The sequence below is a fragment of the Pygocentrus nattereri genome, chromosome 26 (genome assembly GCF_015220715.1).
Source record: "Pygocentrus nattereri isolate fPygNat1 chromosome 26, fPygNat1.pri, whole genome shotgun sequence".
Classification (NCBI taxonomy): Eukaryota; Metazoa; Chordata; class Actinopteri; order Characiformes; family Serrasalmidae; genus Pygocentrus; species Pygocentrus nattereri.
Window position 1 is genome coordinate 16,779,156 of NC_051236.1, and position 22,034 is coordinate 16,801,189.

Below are 22,034 nucleotides of genomic sequence, written 5' to 3' on the forward strand. Positions count from 1 at the left end.
ATCCCAAACACATTCAGTGATCTTAAGGTCTGGACTCTTGAGTGCTCAGTCCATTGTTCTGAGAACACCAATAGCATTTTTCATCCAGTTAGCAAATTCTATTTTTTTGGTCTATTTCCTCTTCACAGTAACCACTTCTTGACAGTTACATCCTTTCAGACCCATAGTGTTGCGTTGTCTACTCACAGTGGAAGGATGGACAGAAACACTTGTGGATTTTTTGGATCTAATGCAAGAGTGGAATTTAATTTCTGCTCTTTCTCAAAGATGAAAACTTTAAGTACTGTTTATCTGAAAGGGACTGTTTTGGTAGTCTACCAGGTCTTGCATAGTTGTTGATCTGTTTTCTCTTTATCTTTTAATATTTTTTTTTGGTGTCCAGTTTTAGAAGTGTATGTTTTTCATGTATCTTCTTTTCCCCTCCTCATACAAGCAGATTACCTTGTGTGCAATCTCAGGATACTTACTTGTCACTTACTGGCTGATTTGGGCTGAAAATTAAATGAGTAAAGTGTGGTCTCTGACTTTTGCACAGTGCTGCATTAGCAATCCTGAAAAGCTGTTTTAGCTTTAAACCTTTAGCTGTTTGCTAAAGCAACAAACCAAGGCTAATGATGAATTATAAGATCCTTCTATTGGAGGGAACAGAACAACACAAACAGCAAATGACTGAGAGGTAGCAGTCACCATTTCCTGGCTAAATATAGCTTCACTGCTGTTTCTGAGGTGATGTGTAATAGTCATCATTGAACTCTGATTAATAGCCTTAGATAAAGATCTTGCACGTAACTGGATAGATGTGTTGTTTGTGTGACATTATAAACACAATACCAATGTGTTCCTTGACTCACAACACAACAGATCCAGCTTATCAACTGACTTTGAGCCCTTTTTAAGCTGGAACATGTTTATTGAAACTGTGCAGGTCTGTTCATCAGCAGGAGCAACGTTATGAAACCCTATTCTAGAGGATCTCGCTCTCCTGCAGTGTATGTTGACCTTTACTGACTTAAATTTAAGAGTATTTTATAAACTAGTAATTGTGATATATTATGGGGCATTGTAAACTGCTGCTTTATTAGTGTAATATTCTGTAGAAAACCTACCAACCCATTGAAATGACCTTTCATTTCATTACAAACTAACATTCAAATACTGTGTTGCCTTCCATGCTTACATATGTTACCCTCATTTTCTGAAAATTACTGCAGACATCTGATTTGAGTTTGATACATTTATGCACGGTTCAGTAATATAGGAAATGAGCTCAGCTGTACTGCCTTTCACATGGCACAGGATAATTGGCCTCACTTCTGTTTGATTGTAGTGCCTCTGATTTGTTCAGAATAAATTCATTATTTCTCGTAGGCCTGCTTTGCACAGTTGTGCATCTCTGAGTAAAGAGTAAACCATGGCAAACCAAGAACTCTCAGAAAATATCTCCAGACTTACTTAGCAGAACATTGGCACAAATCCTAGTGGTAAAGAATATTACAAACTAGGCTAATCAGCTTGAGGAGATGGCTAACAAGCCAGCAAGCTTCCCCATTAATGTTAATTTGGAGCATTTGCTGTAAAACTGCAACTGAGTTTCTTACAAGTATCAAATGCCTGTGTTTTTGGTAAATCTGCCAAAATTAGTATTAAATGCAAGATATGAAAGTGAATGAAAATGATCAAGCACTGAAACTGAAAATCCCACTGTGGACATTAGCATTATCATTACAATGGTAATTTATTTGCACAAGTTGCTTATAGAAACATTAGCCTGGAAAAGGATGGCATGCCCACTCCAGGTAAGGGGAAAGGACCTGCACCAGGTGGAGGAGTTTAAGTATCTTGGGGTCTTGTTCACGAGTGATGGGAAGAGGGATCGTGAGATCGACCGCAGGCTGGGACAGGCGGCAGCAGTAATGCGGTCGCTGTACCGGACTGTAGTGGTGAAGAGGGAGCTGAGCCATAAGGCAAAGCTCTCTGTTTACCAGTTTGTCTACATCTCAACCCTCACATTTGGTCATGAGCTGTGGGTAATGACTGAAAGAATGAGATCGCAAATATAAGCGGCGGAAATGAGCTTTCTTTGCAGGGTGGCAAGTTAGACTCTGTTTGATGGGCGAGGAGCTCGGAGTAGAGCCGCTACTCCTCTGCATTGAGAGGAGCCAGCTGAGGTGGTTCGGCATCTGATTCGGATGCTCCCTGGACACCTCCCAGTGGGGGTGTACCAGGAACGTCCTACCGGGATAAGGCCCCGGGGTTGTCCTTGGACCCCCTGGAGGGATTACATCTCCAAGTTGGCCTGGGAGCGGCTTGGGGTCCCTGGGAATGAGCTGGAGGAAGTTGCAGGGGACAGGGTCATGTGGGATTCTCTGCTCTCCCAACTGCTACCGCAACTCTGTCTGGCTTAAGCGGTCAATGACAATGATGATGGTGATGATGATGAAGTTGCTTATAAAGTGAAGGTTTCTACATTAAGCACTGCTGTATTATGATGAGTGCTCCTAGTGCGTATTCATTATTATTATACAGGGTGATCCAAAAAGATTCATCCAATTACAAAATGATTTATTTCACTTGTAAATCATGACAGAACAAAGCAGTTAACTGTAAACAGTTTAAGTGAGCATAAAGTTACTCACAGCTGTTTCAGTGTGATTTTGGAGATTGTCCAGTGTGTGACGGTCAGACAGATTCGCAGACGCTCACAGATAAGATGAGGTGATTTTAATGGTCCAAAGGGTAAAACACAGCTCACAATGAAAAGCTGAGTCCAATAATCCAAACACAAAACAATCCAGAAACGGGAAACAGTACCAAAGGGGCAAAACACAAATCATACATGGGTAAACTCATCCAACGGTCGATACACGAAATACACCAAACAGTAGAATTTGACAACGCTCAGCGATTGTATACACAATATTTCGCAAAGTTCTCAACCTGATTCCCTGCTTCAATATCAGTAGAGGATGAACATCAGGTGAAAGGAGTTCAATAATCAGGCGACTGAGAGCTGGAGTTTTCAAAGACGGAGTCCCCTAGCACGTGATCAATCACATGGTCTCCCCTAGCACTCTGGGAGATGAAGTCCAGCTCCTTCGCTGAATGCGTGACAGTGTTGTGGAACCAGGTTCACGGTCAACGAAAATCATATTGCACCATTATGACAGATTTACTCTTATTGAAGTGGAACTTGCAAAACGCTCCTTGCTCAGTTGTCGCATCTCCTCGCAGATTGAAGGGAAACATCATTCAGTGACAGTGAGAAACTCTGTTACCCCCTCTTTCAGTTGGTATGTGATTGGTTCCTAGGCACATCATGGTTGTAAAAATATGGCGCTTTGAAATCGGATCAATCTTTTTGCATCACCCTTTATGTCAAAAATATATATAAACAAAAAAATTTATTGCAGTATAGAATAATGGCCAGCTGAAAGTTTTTAACCCCACTTTATCGTCCATGGTTGCTTGGCAACAGTAGCCTATTCTAAAGAACTGCATCTTTAGGCAGAATAATTTTTATTGTGAGTATTTTTAATACTAAAAATTAAATACTAAAAATACTTTAATATTTCATTGAATTTGTTTGAATTTGACCCCATTTTATAAAAGCTATTTGAGGCCGTGTGTTTCAGCAGTTTTAGCAAGGTAAGGAGTGTTAGCATTATGTAAAGCAGAGTCCTTAAACTCCATTAAGTGTGGTGAAATCACTGTAATGCATAGTTTATTGCTTTAGTGTACACCATCTTTATTTCTACAGTAATGCATAGTGTAGGCAGTCTCCTGGCTTTACTGTGCTCTTTTAAGTCTTGCAAAATACACATAGTTTCTTGAAGTCAAATAATACTAAAAGCAGAGTGGAAACAGAGGCTACCTGTCAGTATGGCAGTGATCTTAACCACTGTGTCAGAGCAAGTCGCTAAAGAACAAAAAGCTGAACATTCAAAAGCTGCCCTGTCAAAGCTCTGACCTTAGTCTGAATGAAAGCTTGTGGAATGACTTGAAGCACACAGTCCCCTGATAGTCCCTGTGCCCTGAGCTCAAACGGTTCTGTCTTCTCAGATGTGCCCCAGAGGTGCTACATTAGTAGATATTATGCATATTAATTTATTTTCCCCCTGAAGGTGCAAGTCAGTACATGCTGTGAATAAGGTATGCTTAGATTTTATGCTGTGATGTTATGTTTGTGAAATCAGGTGTACTGGCCTAAATGGTTTTGTTCTGTTTGGATCTACTGTTCTATTAAAAAAACACTCCTTGTCATTCCTAAAATATGCAGCCCAAAACTGACTAGCACTTGGACTGAAAGCTAAATGAATGGTATATCTTTTTACTTCTCTATCAGAAATATTTCTTATCATGGTCCAAAAACCATAATGTTTACTGAATGCTGAAATCTATATATCATTACACCTCTAGCGAAAAGCTGCCAGAGTCGAATGAGTTGAAGAATTTGTTTTCACTTGGAGTTTGTGCAGGGCTCATTCGGTTTATATTTTTATCTTGTTTTGTTGATTTCAGATTGTTAAACCAGAAAATTAGACAATTTTGGACTTAATGGCTCATAATCCCAGGTGTACATCTCTCAGAGCCCTTTCTACTGTATCTGAGGCAGGTCAGGAGCTGTCCGGTGCTGAAACTGATAATGAGAAAGGGGGTGAGTTATTAAAATGAGGAGACGTGAGTAGATGAGCTAAAGAGAGTCTGTGACTTGGGGACACACTTTCAGCATCACACCCCAATCCCTGGTGACCTTTAGCAGAAGTGACAATGATATTTTGTGGGGGGGGTAAGCCAAGCTGTGAACAGATCTACCCACAGTGCTCTTGTCCTCAAGAGGACCAAGAATGCATTATGCACTTCGGAGTGCAGAACAAGTTCGGGCAGCTCATAAGGGCCAAGGTTTCTCAGTTTTAGTCTAATTTAATCTCCTCAGGCTGGTTAAAAGGTTCCTCACAAACTTTCTTGTCCACTGAGGTCCACTTATGACATGCAGTCGAATGCAGAAATTTGAGCATATTTATTGCACAGTTTCTACATATTGGAAGACATAAATACACAGGTAACATTTTATTCTGTCATTTAAGGCCCATATTCTGCATTTTTCTTGTATTAATATATAATATATAAATATGTAAATGAGCTCTGTTCTTATTGGCTTTCCTGTCTTGTGCCTTGTTTAAAAGCAGTCTGGACTGAAACACTCCTCTTATTTTCATTGCAGATGGGGAGAGTTAAACTGCTAAATCCCATCAGATTTGGCAGATATATGTAAGTGCATTGGTTCAAAAAAGTAGTGAATTCAGAATGGGCTGTGTTGGTATCTTTTGTTTCCATAAATGGAAGAATAAGCAGTACATTTTGTTTTTACACTTTAACAAATTATGCTTTAACAGTGTAATTTAGTAATTATGCACTTTATTTAATAAAAAACACAGGAAAATTTGTTTTTCCATGATTTGGGATCTTCACATTTAGCAAATAAGCAGTAATTATGCAATAAATGTGCAGAGGTGTGTTTACATTTACAGCATTTAGCAGAGGTGTGTTCCCTGTAGATGGTGTGCTAACTTGTTTTCACTTAACTTATATTTCAGCAAACTATATCATTTGATTGGGTGCAAACAAAATAATAATTTTATTTTACATGATAATGTACTGTCCTATCTGTATACTTCAGAATTTAGCAGGCTGTTTTTGTTACTGTGGCTGTAAGATTAATATCACTGTCCAAATAACAAAAAAGAGAAAAAAACTCAAGTATATTTTATCTTATTTTTTCATTTTTCCTGAGCGCAGCAACTGTGCTTTACATTGTATGAAATTGTCCTGATAAATGGTTAAATAGAAGCTCCAAAATCACTCGCATTAAAAGCTAAAAATGTTTTTGCTTTCTTCTGTAAAGACACTATTTTGGAGATGTTGAAGTTTTGAACAACACCGAGATGTAAATTATCTCTCTTCTGATTGCATGCATTGTTTAGTGTGAATGGGTGGAGCTCAACTGCTGTGGATTGAATCAGCCGGAATATGCAAATGTGGTAATGTTTGTTGTGATATTACAGAAATTAATTTTCCTGCTTAGTTTCCATATACGGACAGTATCATTTGGGGAGTGAATGGTATGTTTTGGAACTTTTTTCATTATTTACATGATACAAACTCTTTTTGTTACAAGAAAGTGAGGAAAATTCTTTTTTCCATGACTTTAAAAAGACTGATATTGCTAAGTTGTCGAGGCCACATTCAGGGTGGAAGACAAGGGAAAGGTAAGGGATATATTTAGTGCTTCCGGAAGATGTGGCCTGAACCTGTCCTCAGAATGATATTTAGATAAAAAAAATGTGAAGGCCTCTGCAGTGGGAGTAGGTCTTCTCCCTTCTGCTCCTTTGGCACTTATTTCCTGATCTTTGATTTGCCTCACCTCTTACCATTACCGGAGGTTTATTATTGCCATAAAAAAGGGCATTGATTCAGGTTCCTCCATGGTGATTCATTGCAAGTGAATGACATTTAAGCCTGTTTAGATGGTTGGAAGACTCGAGGTGTGCTGTGGCACTTTTCTTAATCACTTTTGAAAAGGTCTCACCATGGCTGTGCTTATTTTCTCCCCATCTTCCTTTATGCACAATGAAGAGAGAGCTTTGGCTTAATTGAGATGCCATAACTGATTTGTCGAGAGGAGCAGGATGAGTGAGGGTGAGGAATCAGTTCTCTTGCCGTGAAGCGATACTGACAGCGAGAGGTAAGGGGTCAAACCCAGTGCTCCCTGTCAGAGGAGAGATGGATGTAGAATTAGGAGCCTCCCTCTCTCAAACACGCTCACACACAGGTTTGTTTTAATGCAATGTCAGGTCATGAGGTGATATGTGTCCCTTATGTAGCTATTAATGTAGTTCATCACCATTAATTCCATTTAAAAGCAGTGCATTTTGTTATAATTATACAAGTAGACAAAATAGCTACATCGAAATGTATTTAAAACTTTCAGTAATTCTGTAACGTTGTTTTCAGGACAAATAAACCTGAACATGTGATTTCCTGGATGTTGATCACTGTATGGAAAAGTGACAGTGGCTGCATGTTCCAACCAATGAGTTTCAGTTTCATTAAGTACCTTCTTGTTTCTACACTCAATGTCCATTTTATCAGCTCCACTTACCACTTAGTAGTTCCATAATTAAAGACTGTAGTCCAGCTGTTACTCTGCATACTTTAGCCCCCCCCCCCCCCTTTTTGCCCTGTTTTTCAATGGTAAGGGCCCCCACACGACCACCGTAGAGCAGGTATCTTTTGGTTGTAGATCATTCTCAGCACTGCAGGAAGACTGACTGGTGGTGTGTGTTTTGCGCTGGTATGAGGGGCATCAAGGAGACAACTGGAACCAAAATTTGTTCTTCAAACTGGCTCACAATATATCAAATACTTTGTCAGTAATAAATTATTGTACTTTTTACTGTGATGTAATAAGCAAAAATATAGTAATAGCTAATATAGGTGGTTTTAAGAGACATGTTTAGGTTTCTAAGAAAACTACAAGGATGTTTTTCCACACCTCCACAGTTCAGTCTTAGAAGACTTCAGCTTCTCACAATTCAACTAATCCCAAGTAGAAATTTAGACTCATCGGTCCATAAAAAACTTTTTTCTGCATATCAGATCTCCATTTCCAGTGATCTAGAGCAAATTTACTTCTTTCCTGTCTATTTTCTTTTCTCAGCAGAGCCAAAATGCACAAGACAATAGAGTGGATAAATTGAATACTGATATTTTTGATATTTCTCTTTTTTCCTGACATTGAAAAATAAATAACATGCAGTTAAAAGGCTGTTTTGACTGAAAATAAAATAAATGAAAAAGTGGACTCTGACTTGTGCACACTACTGAAGATATAAGAAATAACCAAATAAAGGTGTCATTGTGGTGCCATAAAAGAACCACTTTTCTGTGAAGAGCCTTTCAGTAGATGTTTATATTTGGAAGAAGGCTCTATTGTTTATCAATCTAATCTGTAGAGTACAGTAAAGAACAGAAAACCCATTGATTTAAAGCAGCTGCCCACTGACTTCCGTTATAAGTGTGTGTCGAGTCAACAGATCGACTCGAAGTACAGAGAACCACATCGGAGTCACTTTCTGTGGTAGTCAACAATACTGATCCAAAAGATACAGATTAGGTTGACACTGGAGTAAAACTCACAAACAGGTTTGTTTTTATACAATGTCAGGTCATGAGATCATACATGTGTCACTTATATAGTTATTAAAGTAGTTCATTGCCATTCATTCCATTTATAAATCAGTGCATTTTGTTATAACACGATAAGTAGGCAAGATAAGCTTCATCAGCATGAACTTAGAGCTTTCAGTAATTCCCTAACATTATTTTCAGGCCAGATGAACCTAAAATAGTTTCCAGTTTCATCATTGACATCCAGCTGAGAGCAATAGTGGCTGCATGTTTACCAATGAGTGTATATATTATGGATACCAACCAGTTATTTCATTAAGTACACCTTCTTGTTTCTACACTCATTGTCCCTTTTATTACCTCCAAGGTTCTTTAGGGAACCAAAAAGTTCTTCAGTGGCATCACTCCAGAGAACCTTTTGGTACCTTTTATTTATTGTCCTAACCCTTTATATTAGTAGCAAAAAAGTCTGTTTTGGTTTTATAACTATGGACCTCTGAGAAAGTAGAGGAAATCAAGTGCAGGTTTACTGGGGAATTCAAAGAATCATAAACAGAGACAGGCAGGGTCAGAACTGTCAAAGCTTTACACAGAACAAGGCAAACTGTCCAAAAACACAATCCAGAAATCAATAACACAATGCTTAAGCAAGGAGTCATAACTGGCAAAGATATACAAGAAATACACTGCTGAGAATCGCTGGAATAAACCATACCATGACTTTGCACTGAACTTAGGCCAGGGTACAATGGCTTCTTATGGGAGAGAGGTGTCTGTGTGATTTAGTATTCAGGTGAGTGAGACCCCCCTGTTGGTGTGGAGGGGGACGAACAACAGGTGTGACAAGTTTTAAAAAAAATAAACATTTCAAAATCAGGGCAGCTTTGTTAGTCCTGACATTGTAGATGGGTCCAGTTATCCTTTGGGTTTACTACAAAGTCAGAGCATTTTTCTCTTTGAAATGTATGAACACACACTTGCCCAGTCTCCTAAATCATAGTGTAGTAGTTGAATTAACCATTCACAAGTTTTCACACCAAATGGAAAACATAATAGCCAGTAAAGCTCAGCTGTGACCATTTCTACTGTTCCTGAAATTTGCTTAACCATACACTGACTCCCCATAGCATTCATAATGTACTACTATAACTATTACAAAACATATTTTACTTCTACAGCACATTAGTAGAAGCAGCTATTGGAAAATGTAGCAACCCCACAGTGAAGATAGATATGGTGTGTCTAATTTGACTAGTTTGATGGCAAGGCACCTTATTGCTCAGCATTAATCATTGCGGCCAGATATGTGTGGTTTATTGGGACAGTGAAGTGTGAAGAATTATATGAGTCTCTGACTGGCTGCATCAGTAGGAAGTCTTGTAAATGTCATGCAGGGACGTTTAAATGGATGTCATGAGGAAAACTTAATGTGAGCACATTTCTTCACTGATTGAATAAAAAATGGTGCTCAGCTGAATCATGTACTGTGCTCCCAGAGAATAAAATGATTAGTTATATTACATGTAAATGACTAACTGTTGTTCTACTTTATTCTCCTAATTGCCTCTAGAAATCAGTTTGTGTACCGTCTGTTTGTCTTGATTAATGTTGAATTCTCCAGGTGAATCACAGGTGTTTAACACATGTCCTGTCTCTCTTACATCTATGGTGTGTGCTGTTTATATCTGATTAATCTTCCCTGTGGTCTGCTTTTTTGGCAATATTTGGCATAGATATGGTCTCATAGGGGTCTTCTGGCTCAATTTAGATATTGCTTGGCAATTACAGCCCTCACCTGGAGTGTCTCCTAATAACAGCAAAGCTCTTTCCAGTTACACCATTATTAGATGACTGTAACTCTCTAATGCTGAAACATGTACCATTTAAAATCCCTGAAAACCAACAGGTAGAGCTAGGATTTAAAGAGGAATCCCATCATGTTTTAAAACTATCTATATTTGTCTAAAACACAAACATTTACTATTCAAAATGACCAGTGAACCTACATGACTTCTGAGGTTTTATATGTAATGCTGATTATAATGAATTACTGGTAGTTCTAAAAATGGCACCTACCTATTAGTACTATTTTGCCTGGCATGTTCCTCCCATGAATGGCTTTATGTTATTGGACAAAATCTTCTCTCAAACCTATCGTGAAACAATGTCTCAGATATCAGTCAGTATATTCAGAACCATACAATAACTTGCTGTCAAATAGATTTTAGAGGAATTAAACTCTTCAGATGTCTGATTCCTGTCATTACCACTGCAAAAACTCTAACTCATTTTTCTAGAACTGAGCATTTCACATCAAACCACTCTATAATTTTTGTTTACATCTTAGCCATGTAATTATGTAGAAATGTAAAGAATTCCCTTTTAAAACTAGATGACCATTTTTGTAAATTACATTGAAAATGACATTTTAGTTTTGTTAAGCATAGTTCAAATTTTTACTGGAAGAGTGCACAAGAGTGTGTGTTGTAAAAGGAGGGGTTACCACTTGTAGCCTTGTGTCGAACTACAATTACAGTTATAACCGCCTCAGGTTTTTGCACCTCCAGCGTGCTGGTTAAAGTAATACTCCTCAACTAATCTCTGTCTGCCACATCTGCCATAACACTGCTGATAACTTCATGTCTGTTTCCCTGTAGAAAAGAACCAGAAACTACACGCCAACCATTATGTACCACAAGTTTTTCTGTTTGGAAATCTGTACCCATTCCTAGAGGAACAATGCAGATTTACAGCTTAATTTACAAACACTTTGACTGAGGAATTCATGAAATTCTACAAAATAAAAAAAGTTTTTGCTGATGGAATTCAGTAACTATCCAGTGACTTCTGTTAAAAGCGGTTGTTAAATAGTCAAGTCAAGTTTATTTAGCACTTTTTGCAACAGGTGTTGTCACAAATCAGCTTTACAGAAAAAAAGTGACCAAGGCCCCATGAGCATCGCCAATGGTGAGGAAACACTCCCTAAGAGTGAGAGGAACCAAGACTCAAAAGGGGAACCCATTTGTTACCCTAACCCATTGTTAATTATATAACCCATTATTATTTGAAGATACCTACATAGGGAACACCACAGATCTATGAAAGATTTTAATGTGCTCAAAGTGTAAAGTGATCATTTTCACTACATAGTTTCCTGTATTCTTTCATGGAACTGATAACGGTGCTATAAGTGAAAGGAAGCATGTAACTTTTTTTGCTTTTTTTTAATCATAATACAGCATTGATATGCATTTGATATTTTTTTCTGTGTAATATCCACTACCAACAATGAATATTGTAATATATATATATATATATATATATATATATGACCCACAAAGGTGGCTAATTATTGGTGGTATTTTCTCCATCCATCCATCCATCCATCCATCCATCCATCCATCCATCCATCCATCCATCCATCCATCCATCGTCATCCGCTTATCCGAGTCTGGGTCATGGGGGCAACAGCCTAAGCAAAGAGGCCCAGGCCTCCCTCTCCCCCGCCACCTCCTCCAGCTCTTCCGGAGGGATACTGAGGCGTTCCCAAGACGCCCCCAAGTTCCCAAGAGTTGAGAGATATAATCCCTTCAACATGTCTTGGGTCTTCCCAAGGGCTGGAGGTCCCGGCCCGATGACGCCAACAGGACCACATCATCCGCAAAAAGCAGACGTGAAATCCTGAGGCCACCATACCGGACACCCTCCGCCACTTGGCTGTTCCGAGAAATTCTGTCCATAAAAGTTATGAACAGAATCTGTGACAGCGATGGAGAGTCTAACTCCATTTTCACCATTTATCCATAAAATCTTAATTGCCAACAGAGTTTTTCTGATTTGAGGAAAATGCATGTTTGTTATGTTAGATGGAGATAAGAGTGACAAACATGGGTGTATTGCTTCAAAAATAGATGTTGCCCACCCAGCAAACCTTAGATACCTGAGCCTTAATAACTCCTCATTTGCAACCTCAAGCCATGCTGCCAGTTTTGTGTTGGCTGCTTGTCTTAAATTTGGTGCGCTGTCTAACAGAAATGTTTGATGTTGTTGCAGGTGAGAGCTGTCAGCTGGAGAGCAGTGCAGTGATCCAGGAGGCAGGTGTTTCAGGTGCTGAGAGCGGAGAGGCCGCGGCAGACCTACCAGTGGAGGAACAGAGTCCAGAACAGGACGAGGGAGATGGACAGAGTGAGGAAACTGACCAGGGGGCCAAGAGCTCCGGCGAGTCTGTAGGCAGTGGCTCCTCGTTTGAAGAACTGGACATGGACATGGAGGAAGCAGAGAAGGAGAGGAAAGATGGAGAGGAGGATCACATGAAGGACAATGATGAAAAAGCATGATGAAGGAGGGAGAAGGAAGGGATAGAATGTGTAAGAGATGACTGGTGTGTATGGATATGTGTGTTTGAAGTAGATAACGAAAACTATGGTGTTCCTTAAAGGTGCAACAAGTGGTATTTCTTTCAGTTTATTTTCATTCAAAATATAATGTGCTTTTCACTAACCTGAAGTAGAGCAGTCTTAAATTGTGTAATCAATAGGTAATAAATGTCAGCCATAGTTTCAATACTTTTTTGAAGTCTTCAAAATAGCCATGCAGGTGTAGCTTTGGTCTGCACATAGATGATTGTGTTTTTGACTGCATCTCTGATGGGCTTTTATATTTCAAATGTTATATGATCAAGTCTCACCGTTTTAATGGATAACATAATATAACTGCCTCACTACTGACACTAGAAAGTTGTTTTATATATATATATATATATATATATATATATATATATATATATATATATATATTTTATATATATATATATATATATATATATATATATATATATATATATATATATATATATATATAGTGTACATACGGTAATCAATGTTAAGAACGCATGCTTCTTAACCATCTTTAGAAAAGAAAGGCATTCCTTAGGTCACAAACTAAACTTCTTCTCAAATACATGATATTGTGTAGTTACCACCCAGTGATCTTAATCTTTTATCAAGTTTTGTTGAAACATTCTACTTATTGCATCTTTAATGCACCATGAAAGCTGGAAATAATTATGAAAAAAAGAGCAAAAGTGACATCACACCTTTAAGGGTCTTGGGATTAATGAATTAAAACACAATGCATTTAGAACTTTGTATTCTATTTACATACAGTGTAATCAACGCCTATGCTGCTTTCTCTAAAAAGCAAGTAAAAAAGTAAAGAAAAGTAGAAAAAAAAGAAAAAGGAGGAAACAATTATGATATTAGCAGTCATCCCTAAAATTCTATTTTATTATGGAGGTAAAGGTTGCTAAAAACTTTGTTTTAATTATAGGTCTTTATAAAACACTAATTTTTCTGCATGTGACAGATGTTTGTTGTTGACATCTTTAAAGAAGTAAATGAACAGAAGAATTACAGTAACAGTGTAATCTCCTTCTTTTATGCTGTGTTTCTGTATTTTTTGTAATCAATTATGTTGTGCCACAAACAAGAGGGACGATGTATCTAATGACGTTCAAGGCTTGCTTATGTACCGTATACATGTGTAGGTTTGTTCTTAGCTTGGAACTGTAAATGGTTGAAATCTCAATTTAACATGGTAGTTATTTCATTATTTTGATACTGATAATTATATTTTCTATCTCTTGTAACACTGACTGGAGGTCAGTATCTTTAATGTAACTCTAAAGGTATGAATCTATAAAGCTTGTGCAAAGAGCTTGTGAGTGTGACTGTGCAGTCTGTCTTTAAACTAATCTTTAAGATTTTACACTTATATTTATGACTGCTCACTATCCTTTGTGATTTTACACTAGCATATATGTTTTACACTGATATTTATGACTGTCGTTTATGATTTTACACTGACAGTTATGACTGTCACCACCATTTATATCTTTACACTATCATTTATCACTTTACACTAACACTGAATAATTTACATCTACATTTGTCTTTACATTGTTATTTGTGACTTTACACAAACATTCATGACTACAAACCGACTTTTATGACTTTATACTTATGACACATTGTTACACTTTACATGACTTTACAACTTTACAACATTAATGACTTTACACCATCATTTGTGACTTTATATCAACATTCAACTTTAGACCATTATTTATGACTTTACACAAACATTTATGTATTTACTCCAACATTTATTTTACACCATAATATCTTTGCACCAACATTTACAACTTCACACAATCATTTGTCTTCATGCTAACATTTAGGACTTAATACCATTTGTCTTTACACTATTATTATTATTATTATTATTATTATTATTATGACTAACATTTAAAAAAATTACACATACATTTTTCTTTATTTCAGACTACGCTAATATTTATGACTGCACCACAGTTGATGTCATTTGTGACTTTAAACCAACATTTATGGCTTTACGCTGACAATTGACCATCAGTTTTACACCAACACTTGTGACTTTACACTACCGTTTGTGATTTCATTATCATTTATATAATATCCTGACTTTACACGAACATTCATAACATTACATTTATGACTTTAACTCATCATTTATGACTACAGTAACATTTGACTTTACACCGTTATGACTTTACACAAACATTTATGTATTTACACCAGCATTTATCACTTTACACTGTCACATCTTTACACCAACATTTACAACTTCACATCATCATTTGTCATTACATTATCATTTTTGGCATTACATTAATATTGGTCTTTCTAACAACATTTATAATTTTACCCAGACATTTATATCTGTACACTATCTTTTTTGTATTTACACTAACATTTATGGATTTACAGGAACACACATGACTTTACACCAATATTGATAACTGTATAATAACATTTAGAGCTCTTTTTCTAACTTTTTGATTAAAAAAAAAAAACATTCGATGCAAAAACAGAGCTAATATATTTTTATGAGAAATAAGAAGGAACTGGCCAAGCAGTTAGGTTTCTCTGCCCTTTACTACTTTCACAGAAGCGGTCATTGATTTCTGTTAGTCGTACAGTAGTTGAATGAGGACAGGCCATTAACAGAACAACAGCTCAATGTCTCAGTACAGCTCACCCTCCCTGTAAAGCAGCAATTCACCCTGATCCTCCTAGTGGACAACATGAGCGTTTACTATTTACAACAATAATCAATACTTAGACTGCTTCACAAGACCCTCCTCAGTGGGGCTCAGGTCTTATGAATGTGTAATAAGGCGCTTCTTAAAAACAAAGGAAGGTGCCGGACCGAAGTGACGTATTGCGTATATATTAGCAGGGGCTTTTAGGTCACCACTTGGCCAGTTATGTTAACAACTTCAGACTGAAGAGCTGTAGAGTGAAGCGAAAGGTGGTGGACATTCTTGGATTTAAGGATTTTTAAATAAATATAAAGATAGATCTTTGCTATAGAAGAACCACATTCAAACCTTAAAATATATGGGTCTTTACAACGATGTTTGTTCACATGTGAAGAAGCTTTTTAAAGATTTAAAATTGTAATTTTTTAAGAGTGCAGAACACGTCACATTTCTTTTTGAGGAACACAAATGAAGGAACGCTCCCTGCAATATTAAGTGATATGCAGGAGAACTTTGTAGTTCTACAATTACAGACTGTAGTCCATCTGTTTCTCTGATACTTTGTTTGCCCCCTTTTACCTTGTTCTTCAGTGGTCAGGACCCCCATGGACCCTCACAGGGCAGGTACTATTTGGATGGTGGGTCATTCTCAGCACTGCAGTAACACTGATGTGGTGGTGGTGTGTTGGTGTGTTGCGCTGGTACAAGTGGATCAGACAGCAGTGCTGCTGGAGTTTTTAAACACCGTGTCCACTCACTGTCTACTCGATTAGACACTCCTACCTTGTCAGTCCACCTTGTAGATGTAAAGTCAGACATGATAGCTCATCTGCTGCTACACAGTTTGTGTTTGTCATCCTCTAGCCCTTCATCAGTGGTCACAGGACGCTGCCCACAGGAACAGGACACTGTTGGCTGGATATTTTTGGTTGGTGGACTATTCTCAGTCCAGCAGTGACACTGAAGTGTTTAAAAAACTGCTGTGTCTGATCCACTCATACCAGCACAACACACACTAACACACCACCAACATATCAGTGTTAGAAATAAGGAGGTGGTCATAATGTTACACCTGATCAGTGAAATTAATGATAAGTAATTATATAAGTAATATTAATAATAAGGCAGGCAGGCAGTTGAAGATAATATTGTTTTGGGACATTTAGACCAGACAACATGTTTCTAGTCACTTCTAGTTAAAAAAAAAATCAAAGGTGTGGTCAAGAATTGCGAGAAGTGACCATCTCACTATTGTCTCCCCACTGTATAAGCTCAACTGACCATACAGCTTGCCATTGCACTGGAATGGAACATCAGCACAGTGGAAAGAGGCAGTGCCGGCTGTGGAAAGTCTAGCTGAAGTAATAATACATTGTCCTTAATATTTGATCAGCTTTTACTGGACCTCTGACGTCTTAGACCTGCACGGACTCTCATTGGTTCCACTAGAACGGCGATTAGCAGGAGGAGGGTAAGGGTCAAAACACATGCTGTGTTCTCTCTCTATCCTCCTGGGACATCTCGCCTCCTTCACGCGCCCCCCCGTTGGCCTCAAGTCAGAACTTGTCCATCGTCCCAAAGTGGAACGGCATCGATTCTCTCTGCGTGTTTCTGACCAGCCAGCCTCTGTGAGGCGCGTGTCACAGCCCGGCGCGCGGGCAACTAACAAAATCCACGCGTCCTGCAGGGTCTGGGCACATTTGCATGCGCGCTGACTGACAGACTGACAGACTGACAGGCAGAGTAGATTAGGGGAGAGAGCGCGCGCGTCTCTGACACAGACACACAGACAACCTGATAAATCGTCGTGCATCGTCTCGCGCACTAGACTGAACTTTTATTGTTACTAAATGTCAGGAAAGCCGTACGACACGCGCCCACCAGGGTAGGTCACTTCCCCTCGACCGGAGATGCTCGTTGTTTGGGAATCTAGCTGCATGTGAGGTGTCCAGAGCTCGAGCGCGCGCGGGTAGGCATTCTCGCGAGCAGCAGGCGCTCCATCAAAACACGTTAGAATCAGTTCAAGACATCCAGTTGAGCAGAAATTGAGTTCGAGCGCAATTCTATTAGATTGTATATTATTGTTATTATTATTATTGTTATTATTATTATTATTATTATTATTATTATTATTATTATTATTATTATTATTATTATATCACTGTCATTTCATTTGTGTGCGGGAGGATGCGCAGGAGAAGCGTTCAGGCAGCTCGCTCGGTCCAGCTGTGTAGTTTTAGTGGGTAGAGTGAGGAATTTCAGCACCGCGGACAGCTCCGCGCGCGCCACGCTCAAACTTCCCCCTGTCCGCGGCTCCGTCCAGCAGCCACAGCAGACACGGCCGGCGAGGAGACGGAGAGCGCACCTCCACCTGAGCTTCAGATGTAACTGGACAGATCAGGTAGGAGTCTTTTAATATCTTAATGAGCTGATTTCAGTGGAGTTTAACGCACAGCCACAATAACCAGTTCCAGTCCGACTGGACACAGCGCAGCGCCAAATGAGTCAGTTCAACACTGCGGTGCTCTCAGGCGAAGAAAGCGGATTCCTAAAGGCTGATAAAGCAGACACGAAAGATAAGGGGGGTCTAAATTATTCACCATCGGATCAGATTCGAGCTCTTTCACAATTAGCGCTGGTGTAGAGATAATAACGCGCTGACTGCGCGACCAGACCGCGCAGACACCAGTCAGAGTGACGCTCTGTTCCCGCGCTTTTAGGGTGTGTCGATGAGCGCGAGACTGTGGAGAAACGCTCTAAGGCGAGCTCTTCGCTCACATATGGAGATGAAAATGATCAGCGCTCATGGAAGCGGCTCCACCAAGAAACAGCCAAACAGGGCTGAGCGCTGAGGAGCGCCCGCAAAGTGAACAGAGCTCACGTGCTGCTCAAACTCCGTCACTGAGCCGCTGGATGGGAGCTGGAGTGTTTCAATAGGCGCGCTTTCCCTCTGAGATCCTCTAGCTGAGCTTCAGTGGGCTTCAGCAGAGCTTCGGTGGGCTTCAGTTCCCAACCGCGTCACTGATCTGGCCGCGCGTGGGCTGCCTGGAATTTCTGTTTTTTTGTGTGTCTATGTTTTTCACTTGGAATGACGAAAGAAAGCTCGTGCACTTATTGATAAGGTTAATAATAATGTTATTAATACCGTGTTAACAACAACGATATGTTACTAATAATGTCCTTAAAATGCTACTCACCGAATTATTAACTATGTCATTGAGGATGCATATTGAATTAGTGACTAATTCAGCTATTAACATGATTGATGACGTCATCTACAACGATACATAGTTGCTGGTGCAACAAAACCAAAATAGTCACGTTACAAGAAAAGGAAAAAATGGTATTAACTTTGAAAGGAAGTTAAAGGAAAAAGTCATTTCTGTTGCTTCATTCATAGTAAACATACTGAAATATTAAAATATTACAGAGGGCAGTCGTTATTTCCAAATTCTGTAAAATATAGAAAAAACAACAAAAATGGACGCATAAGGCTTTGTTCTGGCAGAGATGATATGCATTATTGGTAATATAAATAATAAGGAATAAATGATGCTATTATTGATAGTTAACTATATGTTTAAGGTTATAATAGTGCGTTATAGTGACACAACTATATAACACATATATAATAGTGTTATAATGTTGTTATAACAACTTTATTAAGCCTATGATAATCATGTTATTAACAATGTTAGTAGCAATGTGTGCTTGCATTCCCAGTGTTTATGGATAGAGCCTGTGTGCCATAATGAAAAACTAAAACGTATCTCAGAGTGCATAGAGCACACTTCTGGCATATACTCTGTTAATGTATAGGCTTTAGTTGTATCAAAGAGGAATATCAGTCCTGTTATTTCAGCACTAGGAATCTGTGTAACACATTAATAGTGCTGGAAGTGTAGAATGTGAAGTTTAACATGAAGCACTGTTGCAGAGAGAGCGGAAAGCCCAGCAGCGAATGGCCGGGATTTCTGATTGTAATGTGAATAATTGAAGCCTCGGCCAGAACTCTACAGCACGCTCTTACGTTCCACTGAAGTTCTGCATACAAAAAGCCCCTTCAGCCTTAATGTAGAGTCACTTTACCTGCATCCCTGCATGTCAGTCAGCCACAGTGAGCTGTGTGTGTGTGTGTGTGTGGTACTGAATTAGGTGTAAGCTTTTTTCTGAGTGTGGCTAAAGTGCTTTATCACATATTGCGTGTAAGAACATCTCCTTATCTGGAAGTAACACAACCATTCCGAGAAGCGCGCCGCACTGAGGCATTATCAATGCGGAGGTGAGAGTCTCCTGATGGCGCTTTAACCTGGACCACTAATTCCCCCTGGAGAAGGGGTTTGAAGAAGTCTGATGAAGGGAAAGCAGCTTTCCTGCCCTGACAACTGTCTCGCAACAGAGGCCACAAAGCTTAAGCCAGAGAGGCTCGAGGCATCCAGATAAATGTCCAGCTGCTCTAAGAGCCCTCTGTGTGTCTGTGTGTGGCAGAACAGAGATTAACACTACCTGAGGTAAATCATCAGCCTTGTGAGTTACTGTTGCCTTACAAATCTATTTCTTACTCTGTTGTCATTTTGTTGCATTTCATTCCCCTTGTGGCAGTCAGCTGTACTGAAAAGGAGGATTCCCCTCTGTCTAAGCCTGCAATTAAAAATAGAATATGATGGTAATGATGGTTAAACTACCATCTCAGTGATAGTAAAGTCACATGTGTTTAATGAAGAAACCATTTTGTCCTTTCAACAAAAACCAAATCACCTTGGGAGCCACAACATTTTCTCTATTTTATTGAAACAATGTTTCACCATCTTGGCTGTAAATATGTCTCAGTATGTACTAATATCCAAGTATAGGCTAAAATGATATAATATTGTAACGGGGACCGAGGAGGCGGACACATATGCAGAGATAAGCGAGATTTATTAAGAGCAAATCCAAAATCAGGGTCGAGACAGTCCAGGGTCATGGATCCAACACGGATCGCACAAGAATTAGACATGATGAGAAACACACCAAACAAATCCTAATCAACAAACAGTACAAACAGAACATCCAACACAGCAGATAACACCAACAAAGACCAGCCAACACAAGGGGCAAACACAGGGCTTAAATACACCAGGAAAACGAGGGACCGGCAGACAGAATTGGGAGGGGCCAATCGTGACAAATATGAACAAAAAAAAGACTTAAATTGCTCTGTTTTAAGCCTTAGCCCAGCTATATCCACTTTTCTTTCACCTACTGCGGTAAAATGTCTCCTAGTGTTCAAGCTTTAATGGGGCTGAAGTCTTGTCATTCACTAACCTCTTGTTAGAATTTTCCTGATCCACCTTAAATGGTACCTGAGGTGCCAGAATGTAACTTTTGTACCATTTAAGGTGGAACGGGAAAATTCTAAGTGAATGAGAAACTGATTTCTGCTTCATGTCTTTCTAGTGTTTCACAGTTTAGCTGCAGATTAAACGTATCAGGAAATCAGCTGGAGTGTTAATAAATACAAATTCCATTTGTCTCCAAATTATTGATGTTTATGTTAAATCTTTCCCTTTGCCTTTTTGTTAACTACTACCTTGGTAAGATGATGAGAGTGTTGTATGCGTTGCTATGGTGACTAGCTGCACCATCCTTCAGGGTTAAATGGTGAATTAGCAGTTATACATTCACTTCAGCATTTAAGACCATTTATTGTTAAACTGTGTTAGAACGAACAGCAGAGCTTTATTTTACTGCAAAGGAGGATTATTTTATTTTTACCTAAAAATCTAATTCTGCTGTGGAGTCGCAACAGGGCAGTAAAAGAGTCGCATTTGGCTCTGGAGCTGAATGTTGCTGACCCCTGATCTTGGCTAATCAGAGGTAAGAGAATAGGTGGAATTATAGGTGGAAAGTATAGCTGTAGGAAAGCCTTCAGCTACTAGAAAATCTTCATATGGAGGTTCTTCACACTCATACATCTCATTCACAAAAGTGCTTATTTTAAGAACCATCCACTGAAAGGTTCTGTAGGTGGCTTTTCTGTGGCACTGCTCCAAAGAGTGTAGAACCTACAAACGTAAAAAACAGTATTTAGAACATAAACACACTAAAATTCTTTTCTTCTTTAACACTCACTCCTAAAGGTACCAGATATGATTAGGTTCTAAATACTTCTCTATGCTGCTTTGTAAACATGTCACAGTGTTCAGTTGAGCTATTTGAGACAAATTTGGGGAAAGTTTGACTGTAATGCATTTTACAGCATTTATCAACACCTGCAGTCTTAAAAAAGAACGCTTTTCATTCCCTAAAAACTTTTCAAAGGATGGGTTAGCTATAGAAACCATTTTTGTAATTGAGATGCCAGAATGTGAAGAACCTTTGCAGCGTTTGAAAAACTAGCCTCTAGTAAGATCTCATAAATGGCTACAGAAGCTTTACATTATGTGAAGGTCCTTCACAGTCATGCAGTTCTTTTTCACACATGGTTCTCCTATGGCATTGTTCAAAGAACCCTTCAAGGCACCCTTGTTTTAAGAATGCGGGTGGTGATATTGCACTGAGGCTTTCTGCAATCTAACCTTTAGAACCCAAACATTACATTTCACCAGATAATCACTTTCAGGCAAAAGTCACTGAGAGACACCTTCAGGACAGACACTTTTGGAACACTTTAAGGACTCTAAATAAGGCAATTATCTACAGAATGCTGTACACAGAAGGCTGTATTTATTGTGCGGTTTGCAGTTGGAGAATTGGATTGGCATTTTGGGGTTTCATATTCAAA

General features: G+C 38.9%; 2 protein-coding genes across 4 annotated transcripts in view; both read left to right on the forward strand.

The window, feature by feature from the left end:
- tex264a (testis expressed 264, ER-phagy receptor a) overlaps positions 1-12,925 on the forward strand; it is a 109,913-nt gene extending 96,988 nt beyond the window's left edge. For both annotated transcript variants that reach the window (XM_037535052.1, XM_017712657.2), the window contains exon 4: positions 12,241-12,925. In XM_037535052.1, the coding sequence (XP_037390949.1) occupies positions 12,241-12,524 (284 nt within the window). In that variant the 3' untranslated portion in view covers positions 12,525-12,925. The remainder of the gene's footprint in view (positions 1-12,240) is intronic.
- Positions 12,926-16,760: 3,835 nt separating this feature from the next.
- grm2a (glutamate receptor, metabotropic 2a) overlaps positions 16,761-22,034 on the forward strand; it is a 78,844-nt gene continuing 73,570 nt past the window's right edge. For both annotated transcript variants that reach the window (XM_037535170.1, XM_017712653.2), the window contains exon 1: positions 16,761-17,669. The gene's annotated coding sequence lies outside the window, so the exon portion shown is untranslated. The remainder of the gene's footprint in view (positions 17,670-22,034) is intronic.